The 10942-nt window shown below is 35.2% G+C and overlaps 2 protein-coding genes across 2 annotated transcripts in view; both read left to right on the plus strand.

The window, feature by feature from the left end:
* Positions 1-608: 608 nt before the first annotated feature.
* Positions 609-2814, plus strand: LOC108373603 (protein SPT2 homolog; the record flags this gene model as incomplete). Its single annotated transcript, XM_017629517.1, has 4 exons — positions 609-989; positions 1048-2140; positions 2213-2336; positions 2392-2814. Coding segments are annotated over 4 exons (1770 nt in total), but the record flags the coding sequence as incomplete, so codon positions are not given.
* Positions 2815-4927: 2113 nt separating this feature from the next.
* The window catches only part of HisRS (histidine--tRNA ligase), a 16108-nt gene continuing 10093 nt past the window's right edge, over positions 4928-10942 (plus strand). The window contains exon 1 of the mRNA XM_017629521.1: positions 4928-5325. Within this exon, the coding sequence (XP_017485010.1) occupies positions 5233-5325 (93 nt within the window). The 5' untranslated portion in view covers positions 4928-5232. The remainder of the gene's footprint in view (positions 5326-10942) is intronic.

A 10942-nucleotide genomic window follows, 5' to 3' on the forward strand; every position in this document is an offset into this window, starting at 1 on the left:
CACTCGAAATATTCCAGTTGGTCTTCATAGCAGATGGGAGACTCACTTACAAATTCAGTTGTGCCTTTCGTGATGTTTCGAATCCTAAAAATAAATGCAAATAACTTCAGATGTTATAGGTTTGCCCTCGTCGTCAGAACTTGCACACAGAATCTCTTCTATTTCCCGGAAATTTAACACTTTTTTTGAAGAAAACTTTTAAATACACAACTTGCCAACTCAAATAGAACTAATATAATAAACGCTACTAAGTTTTTGAATGCGAAATTATAATTTGCAGCGTTTCTCGTTAACTTCCGTTATGCTAGTAGCTTCTTAATAAAATAATATATATATGGGTCTATTGATTTCGTACTAAATTTTTACAATTCTCTGCAACAAAGCAAATCTCTTATCTAATAGAGCCATGTCACCCAAATAAGAGCAACTTGCTTTTAACTAAATTGCTAAGCCAATGGGCGGATTTCTAAACCATTTAAAATAACATGTAAAAGTTTTTGTTTTTAGACCAATTCCTTCTGTCTAGATACATATTGCTGTTGCATACCAATTTGGGAACGCATTTTTAATTTTCGAGTAATTTTCTAAACTTTTTTCATTCGGATTAGCTATACATAATTTCATTTCCGATTTTTCAGAGTAAATACTACAGCACCAAATTTGCCCCACCAAAAAAAGAGTCAAAGGATAAAAAGTTGTCTGCAAATATACAGAAATTCCTTCAAAAACGTGAACAGGAAGAACGCGAGCGGGAGAAGGATAAGCAACAGAAACTGGCAGATTTACTATCGATGCGAGATGAAAAGTCCAAAAACAAAATTAAAAAAATGCTAAAAGTCACAAAATCCGCAAATAAATCTGTTTTGGATGATGCAGTCAACACCGACCACACTGCTGTTACTATGGCAGGTCCGGATCAACCAGATCAGGACGACTACGGATATGTTTCGACAGAGGCAAATGCTTTTTATGCAAAATACATTGAAAAGGTATGTAAGTGTTCATGAAACTAGAAAAGAAAAACTTAAAAAGCCATATCATAAATAGGTAAAAGACGTAAAAGAGGACAAAGGATTTGCTCCTAGTCGACCACAATCGCTCAAAGATCTCTCAGGTACAAAGGAGCGCGTCAAGGCAGCAATTACGCGTGAAATTGAAGAAAAGAGAGGTCACAAAGGTCAACGAGTATCAAGCATCACCACTGCTGTAAGTACCAGTGGCAAGGAACCAAAGGAACCAAGCATAGTGCGTCCCAGCTCATCCAAATCTCTTTATGACCCTGAAGCCGAACGGCGAGAAGAAGAACGTAAGAAGCGTGAAGAGGAGCAACAACGTAAGAAGAATCGAAAACCCCTACCCCCACCAATGGACTTTCAGGCTTTACTTAAACTTGCCGAGAAAAAGCAACATGAACCAGTTGAAATACTACCGGTTGTCAAGAAAAAAGAGCCAGAACGCTTGCTAACAATGAAAGAGAAGAAAGAAATGGAGGAGCGCCAGCGTGCAAAGGAAGCGCGTGAACGTAGAGACCGTGAGCGGGAAAAAGAGCGCACTATTGGTTCGGGCAGCACAAAAGAACGACGAGAAATTAGTAACAGTAGCTCCTCTTCGAGTGGTCCGGCGCGTATGGAACCAAATGGACGTATACCAAAATTAAATCAATCAACAAAACCAAACACGTCGACTACTACTGCTCAATCACTAAACAGCAAAGCCGGCATTGTTTCCGTAAAACCTTCCACAGCCACTAGCGGAACAAATGGTTTTAAAAAGCCACATACTTCTTCCTCAACTTCTTCAATATCGTCACAAAAGGATGCACCGAATTCTCATGCGAAAGTAACATCCTCATCTGCTGTGTCCTCATCATCAGTAAGTACCAAACAATCTCATTCCATACCAAACAAATCAACTGCAGCGTCAACCAATTCGAAGTCGGTATCATCGTCCAGTGCCTTAGGCAATAGCAGCGGCAGTAGTAAGAATCCTTATGGTAGTTCCTCAAGCAAAAATCCGTTTAACGGTCCGTCTCGTGAATTTCCGCCACGTGATACAAAATTGGCGAAACCACGACAGTTTCCACCGCCAGATGTACAGCGCAATCGGGGTAAGGAGACAAAGAAACCACAACCAAATAAAAGTAGGTTACAGAATTTTTTAATTTTCAAATGCTTATAACTAGAGATAAATAATATTGTTCCTCTTTCGACAGGACTGCGCATCGAAGATGACGATTCCGAATACGATTCTGAAATGGACGATTTTATTGACGACGGTGACGAAGAAGAAGATTACTCATCACATATCCGCGCAATCTTTGGCTATGATAAGCAAAAGTAAAAAACGAATAAATCAAAATGAACTGTCATCAATTTTGTTTTTAATATTCAGGTATCGTGATTTAGATGACAACGATGATGCCGCTATGGAATCCAATTTCGCGCAAGTACAGCGGGAGGAGTATATTAGCAAGAAGATTGGTATACAGGAGGACTTAGAAGACATGAAATTGGAGGCAATGGAAAAGCGCCGAAAGATGTTGGCTAAGAAGCGAAAACTCTAAATAATGCTCTAATTGATATGTTATGATTTGCAATATACTGATAATTGTGTGAATTTAAATTAAATAGGTTTTGGTTGGTTGCTTTCACCCTTCTATTCAATTATTTCGAACTTTGTTACACATTTTGTTTTCATTATGAAATGCTTTGATTTCAATTAGTATAAACTAGCCACAATATTTATAACTGTACATAAATATTTACATGCATATATTTAAGTTATCAAAAAAATGTATTTATAATGTACACATGTATTCGTATTTGATTTATATGAACATATAAAGGAAGGTGTAAAATAAATTTTTTTAATAATGCCGAATTTCCACTGGACATTAAAATTACAAAAAATTGGAGGCATTTAAAAAATGCCATGTGGAAATGAATTTAATGACAAATTTTTTAACGCAATGACAAAAATATTTTTTAATGCCCAAGTTTGTCATTACAATTTTTGGCATTTAATGCTGGTGGAAATCTAGCATAACATACTCGAAAATGCTCTTAAATTTAATTGGTGGTGAAGACACATATAGAGTGTACATTTCAATGACCTTCCCTTGTCAATTGAGTTATATTGTTTTATACGCGCAGTCATAATTCGAGTTTATTTATATATTGTTTAATTTATGGCTACGCTAAATCACTGATTTAACGAGCTAAGCAGCTGTAACTACACACGCTTGAATTCTCTCTGCTCGATAACAAAAAAAAAAAAACAAATTTTTTGTTAGAGCGCGGTTACCCACGAACGTGTACGTAGCGTAGCGTAGAAGTACGTAGAAAGATATCAAGTGTGCTGTTGATAGAAAGAGAGAGAAGCAACGTGTACGTCACGGGTCTGCGGTGGTGAGTTTTTGTTAACACGCAGATCCCATAAGATAGCTCGTGTCAGCTGACACGTTCTCCGTTTTTACGTCCGTGGGTAACTGCGCTTTTAAGCTAGTAGAGATGGCCTCAAGCGAGCAGAGAAATAGCGACTCGAAAAAGGCTTTTACACACAAGATCCACGATTGAGAGAATACAAAGGTTGCGCCGATCTCGGACCGCTATTCCTCTCTTAACGAATTTGACAGAATCGTTGTTTGCATGACGTCACACTGGTGCAACTTGTTTACGTTTTCCTTGCAACATTTTTTCTTCTTCTTCCATTCTTGCTCACGTTTTGGCATTTCTCTCTCGCAATTGCACCAGTGTGACGTCACACAAAAGTTATTCTCAAAAATCCTCGCTGATCGGCGCAATCTTGTATTCTATCATTCTTGCACAAGTTCATCCTTATTTATGTGTATAATTCTATGTGTATACTTTTTCATTGGAATATCTTATACTTGTTTTGTATACATACATACATACATAGTATATCTTAAAAAAATGTACATGTGCATATAATTGAAACCTGGGCACTTACTCTGTAAGTCGAGTCGAAAGCTTGTTCTATTCGAATGCTAAATTCGAATCGAAGCCCCGTTCGTACTCCATAGTTCGTTCGTATCGAATTCGAAGATATTTGAAAAAAAGAGAGCAACACTGTGGACATCACACTTTCTAAAAAACAGCTGGTTTCGAAAAAAAAACCACTGCCAATGCGTCCGCTGCACTGAAATTATTGAGGCAAGGAGGATACCAACATCAAATTGGTCAAGACCAACTCGTAGGCCTTTCTCAGCAGTCAATGTCACGCTGCCTCATTGAAGTGTGTAAATCCATTGAGAAAACGCCAATATTTCAAATAGCCGAGGATTTGTATTCGGTTGTTTGATTTTAGTTGTCCTGAAAATGATTTTTTGATTAAAAGAATACATATTTTCACAATTATTATTGCAATTACATAGATTTTTGCGGACGTTCGAGTGCTTGGTTGCTGTCGAATAGAATTTTCTACAATTCCAGCATTTTGGCATTTGCTTTCGAAGCAGGAAGTATCGCACGAATGTAACTCGAAAGGTGCTTTCAGAGTACCAATGGTTCGAAAGCGAACACATTTTCTTTCGAATCGAACTACAGAGTAAGGACCCTGGCTTCAACTTAGTAACTGAAGTGTCTTTAGTACACGATCCATGCCGAATTGAGTCAATCAGGCGGGTTCTCAACTCGCGGCAACTCACTTCCGAGTGACCTTCTACCAAAGTCACTTTAAATTAAAATTGAATGGGGTTGAAATTCAATCGGAATTAAAAAATGTTTGCCGATTAATATACCTACATATGTGGTAATAAAACATAGGTAGTGATTTTAGAAATTTTGATTTTCGATCGACCATGGGAACTTACCTTAACCGATTCAGCGGAAAAATCGAAAAACCTCAACATAAAGTCGGTACAGCAGTGCAACAACTGCAGGTAGTGCAGTGTACGGAAAACGTCAAATCGAAATGTCAAACAAGTAAATTTTTCTTGCATATTCCTTCAGCTGCATTCATTTTTCACCGCGTGTGTGTTTTGTGGCTTGAGAATACATTTTCTTGCGATAATTTCTAAATATTTCAGTGAAATTCGAATGGAATAATATAATTGGCGTCAGAATTTTTCAAAAAGCAGTTTAGTGTAAAGAGTGCGCGTAGACTTGGAGTGCTAAATATTTGGCCTCAATTGGTCCGTAGACGGGTCTACAAACTTCCTAAAAACTTATAAGCTGTGTGTTAGAAAAAATATAGACATTTGTGTGGAGTAGAATGAGTGAGACGCGTGAACAGATACTCGAAGAAATTAAAATTCAAGGCGATTTGGTTCGAAAACTGAAAGCGGCCAAGGAAACGAAAGAAAAGGTGAGTGTTCTACGATTTCCTGACCATTCGTATTGTGGGTTATTTGTTCCATTTATATTACTAAATTTTTTAAGTCATGTTAGCTCAGCGCTTTCTTTACCTCACACATATTTAATCATATTATTATGTCCTTGTAATATGCCTTATTTGTATGTACATAATATGTACATAATTCACTAACAATAAGATTAACAGGCACGTTTCGAGTATTTGTTAAATTATCCAAAAATTTCATCAGATATTTAAACGTGTTCGGAAAAGCATTAGCTTAGCAAAAGAGTGGTCGTTTTGCTGTTGGTAGTTTTTTGTAACCAACATAGATACACTGTTCGGGTGATTCATGGCTGTTGCAATTTTGGTTCGCGTCTGCCATGATTAATAATAAATAGGATGAAGCGATGGGTGGTGGGGCAAGTAGGTACGTGCTGTAGTTTGATAGACTGCCTGACTGCGTGGTATCTACTAGCAGTTTGAACAAAATGTTCCATGCAAAATTGGTGTGCTGGCAGATTTTCGTATAGCACAAAAGTACTCAAAACCTTCACTTTCGAATCCAATTTTTTTCCTCGTGAGCAAGCGACTGCAAGAAGTAATAACTATTGTTATTAATGAGCAGTTTGGAAACTTGATGCAGCACCATGGACCGGTTTTAAGTGATTCCCACAACTGGTTCGCTTGCTGTTGGCCTTCCAATAATTTGTTAAAGAAACCAAAAAATCAACGTCAACTTTTGCAGCCACATACATATATGTAACAATTTACACATATAACCAGCATTAATGTATAACGGTATCACGCGTATTTATACAACAATAATAATGCAATGATATATGTAGACACAACTCGGTAGTATGTATACCCATGCATGTATATCTGCTAGCGCCTTTTGGAGGCTTGTCTTTTGCATTATAATCTAGCCAACTTGTTTATATTTTTGCAAACAGGCTTTCATTACTTTATCACAACTCCTACGATTCTGTTGAACTTGAAACGTTGGTGACGACAACTTAGCTGTCATTTATGGATTCTATTATTATGTAGATCACACACACCTGGTACTCCAATTACTTTGAAAGGTTATCGTTTTAAGTCAGCGCCAGTGAAAATTATTTCGGGTTTGAATGAAATGAGCTTTTTAAATTATCAGGTTATGCACACGTTCTTGAAGATAGCATAGGGAAATATTATGTAAAAACTTTTAATAAATTAGAATACCTTCATTGCGAACCATATATGTAATACTTCTATATTGGCACTAAGCTAATTTCTCAATGTGTAAGTAAATCAGTTCTAATGGTTAAGGGGGTTTAAAAAATACATTAAAACATCATATACACTTAGGTATTTTTTTATGCGGTACATGCATTCCTCAGAAAGAAGCACAAATAAAAATCGACATAAAAAAGTTCTTTACTTTCATAAACAGGGGATGCGTACAGCGTTTTCTAAAAAACCATTTAAATTCAGATACTCCATATAAAGAATTCTAAAAACCGGAAAAAAAAAATCCAGTGAAGCAATATTAAGCAGAAAAAACAATTTTTTTCTTTACTTCAACACTTATTATTCCATAAACTTAATGAAATAAATAAAATTTTGTCTGTATTTTAACCAAAAGAAAACATACCATAATAAATACACGAATTATGTAAGGCTTCAAGCCAAATTATTTATCAGCAGCATTGTCTCTTACACACTGAAAAAAAGTAATAAACGCAAAATCGCTACAGCGAAAAAATTGTTTAAAAAACCGCATAAATTCAAATCCGCATAAAAAAACGCATAAAAAGAGACCTATGTAAGTGTATATTAGTAATGAGAGTCGGAGTACAAGAACTTTTAATATGGCCATCTTCCCCCATCACGCTGGCTCTTGCTGTTACTCCTCATCTAGCACCTAAATCTGCCAAGCCGGTTCCGAAGTGCAAAAGGATCCTGGAAGCCATTTTGCTCATCTCTGAAGTAATCCAACGGATTAACGTTAACTGATTTTGGAGGCCATTGTAATGACTCGCAACAAGCACGATGAGATTAAGTCCTGTCAATGTATAATTGACATTAAATTGATGTGCATCACATTTTCTATTCGTAGTTTTTTTTTAACTCTGTAACCTACTAAAAACGAAAGATTTTCGTGATTGTTTTATCGTATTTATTTTCGTATTGATTTATCAATAAGATTTCTACATTTTGATAAAGCTGCACCTTATAGACAATTCTATGAGTTATAGCAAAATACGAAAAAAAATCCGATTTTCTTTTATATGGAAAAAATCTGAGGTATGTATTTCTTTTGTCACGGGTGGGAGAAAAAAACCTGCGTTTTGGAGCAGATATATTTTACGGAAACTCCACGAATACAAACAAAGCAAGAACAACAACACAAATTATTGTTTTATTATGAAAAAAATCCGAAAATGCTCTGCAACGGGTGGGACAACGTTTGTCACGGGAGGGACTATACACGGGTGGGACGGGTGGTATACAAAAAAGAAGGTAGTTTCAATAAACAACTTTTTGATTAAAAAGGAGATTTTTGACAATTGCCAATTTAAGTTTTTTGGTAGAGGGGATTTTATATCCTTTGTCCATGTCTTTCAAGTAACTTGAAAACGGAATTTACTTTGGGACCCATTGGCTTCATGACAATCCCAAAACTCGTTTTCAAGGTGTTTTCGTTGTCGGTCAGAACATGGTATTATGCAGATTTGCAGAAATCATTTTCGGAAATAAAAGTTGCAAGGTTTAACTGCGACTGAAATTGCCCAAATAGCTTTCGAGAAATATTTTCAACTTGTAAAATATTATAAAAATGTTGAATAAAATAAGAAAAATACGCGTAATTAATTCGTTCTTCTGATACGGAGTATTTAAGTAATAGTGAAATAGACATTTTGTGACTGTTTTGTGCACATTTTAGCAGGTTTAGTAAATTTTTCAGGTCATTAAGTTTGTTAGAAGCATAAAAATGTCTGGTAACATAGTTGAAAGTGGACTTGTCTGCATTAATCATGTAAATATTTAGACAAAAATTAGTATCGGAAAGTTTGATTTTCAGAAACAAGGTGTAACTGCTCCTGCAATCTCTTTTGGAAATTGAGTTTAGCAGACTTTTACTAAGGGCCGGTGGTGCAATGTCTGGTTATCACTACTTGCCGATTTAACATCATTATCGACGTTTTCGACATCATGCTTGCAACATGTGATCGATAAAGCAGTCGTTGTATTTAACCAGAGCTTCTACCTCCGATTGGTGCTAATCAGACATTGAACAACCGGCCCTAAGAGCCCTGATACATGACATTGTTTTCATATGTAAAAGCTACTTTTCTGATACGTTCTAATATATGGTACATACAAGTACATGCCTATATACAAAAAGTAGCATTTACATATCGTCGTTTAAAGTGCAAAACCGCGTATCAACAAAATGCAAAAAGTTGTAGAAATTATTTTCTAGAGCGAAAAAATACTCATATTTCAAAATCGTTCTCTTTTTTATAAAGCAATCACATTTCTGGCTAGTATATTTTAGGACGAATGGATAAGGATTAAGCCAAGTTAGGCTCTTCGCACTTTAATAGAACATTTATAACACTATGCGACAGTCAAAATCGGGATGGGATGAAACCAACGGGAAATGTTATATCGGTCAAAAACAGGTTGTACGTGTCCCGGCGTTTCGCTGGGTCACGTCTAGGAATCGAGATATATATATAACTATCATATAGAGGAAATTGTCACCTTTGGTGGTCTTTTTTTGACATAACTCGAGAACCACTAGTCCGATTTTGCTCAAACAAATTAAAAAAAAATTAAAAATTACAATTCCTTTAATCTGTTCATATAACGTTTTTCTATATAATCAATTATAATTATAGTGTATATTGCATAACATGTAAATACTACAATACATTAACTTTCCTTTACGAAAATTCGCTTAACATGTCCTCTGAAAACATATTTGTATGTATGTATGTATATGTTTATATAACTACCCAGTGGGAAAATGTAATGTATAGTAATCGAAAAAATAATCAGTGAAACAGCAGTTTTCACGTGCGAAAATGCATTATTTTTCCCACGTTGCACAGTGCGGTCGATATTCAAAAGTGCGGCCAAAATTCTAAGGTTTAAAGAACTGATTCAAAATTTCGTACTAAGGGGGCTTTCGGGGACGCTAAATCTCAGGCTTTTTAATTAGAATTCTTAGAAAGGTTTTGAGTATGCACTTTTATAGCCCAGTCAATTTTAGTGCAAGTTTGAGGTAGCTAGGACTTACCGTTGATTTTTGAGATTTTTTTTTGTTGGCAGTGCCAGTTTCCTTCCATACGAAGTATGTTCGATGATATGAAGAAAATAAGCAACACCTTCAGCAAAAAAAAAAAAAAAAACCGAAAAATCCACCATAAGTCCCAGCTTCTTTAAACTTGCACTTTGTTATACTTAAATTAAATGGGCCACAAAATTGCATACTCAAAATCTTTTTGTGAAATCTAATTAAAAAGCTCGAAATTTTTACATGGATGAAACTTTATTTTCTCGAATTTTGGCCGCACTTTTGGAATTCGGCCGCAGTATGCGTCGATGTCCTAGGAAAAGTAGGGCATTTAATTTTTCATTACCAGTAATGCAGCGATGAATGCGATTTAATATGAATTTTTGCGACTGTTTGGATGCATTAGAACGCTGCTTACATATTAAACAGTAATAGAATCTAGAACTCATAAGAAATACATTCCATTATTTATCACGCATGTAACGCATTACTACTTTTCCCATTGGGTATTTTTTAAGTATACTTAATACTCATATGCAAATAAATTATGATATATGAAAATAAAAATTAAAATAGCACATTTAAAAATATTAAACATCATAGAAGTTGTAAATATTCAAAAATTTAAGTGTTGCAGCGCATCAATTTGTGGCCGATGGAATGCAATATTTTTCCAAAATCATTTTCAATCTACATACATACTTATGTATCTACATGTATGAGAAAAAAGAAAAAATCATTCGTAGTCATTAGTTTGGAAACTAAGCAAATCTATTTCATCACTCATTTGTAGACAACTAACTCATTCACACATACTGCACCGAGATCCAACACTTCGATATGAATTTCAGATGAATTTTAGAAAATGGAAAAAATGCCGTGTGAAGTTTTTGTGAAAAGTCATAAATATTACGCCAAAACATCGAATCTCGACATCACATCATTCATTTTCTATATTTATTCTTATGTTTTCTAAAGTAAATCTGAAATATCTCCTCATTGAATTCATATTTGGCTGTACATATGTATGTATTAACCCTATGCCTAGCAGTGCCTCATTTTCTATTATTAAATAATTTTCCTAATTATGTTTGTTAAAACCCTTTATTGTTATTTGTGCGCGTCAATTTATTAACAAATCTAAATATTAACTTTGCAAATCGCAAATGTTTTACCTAGAATATGTATGATTTTTTTCACTCGGAGACATTTTTTTCTAATCAGTATCATTATTGTTGTTGTTTAGGTTTGAACAAATCGGCGCGTACTTTTAAATTATTTGAAATTAATCTCGATACATGATTGGTTACGCTGAAAGTGAGCTTTCAGTAACATAAT

The sequence above is a fragment of the Rhagoletis zephyria genome, unplaced genomic scaffold (assembly GCF_001687245.7).
Source record: "Rhagoletis zephyria isolate East Lansing unplaced genomic scaffold, Rhagoletis_zephyria_1.1 Rzeph_scaffold_06856, whole genome shotgun sequence".
In the NCBI taxonomy this organism is placed as follows: Eukaryota; Metazoa; Arthropoda; class Insecta; order Diptera; family Tephritidae; genus Rhagoletis; species Rhagoletis zephyria.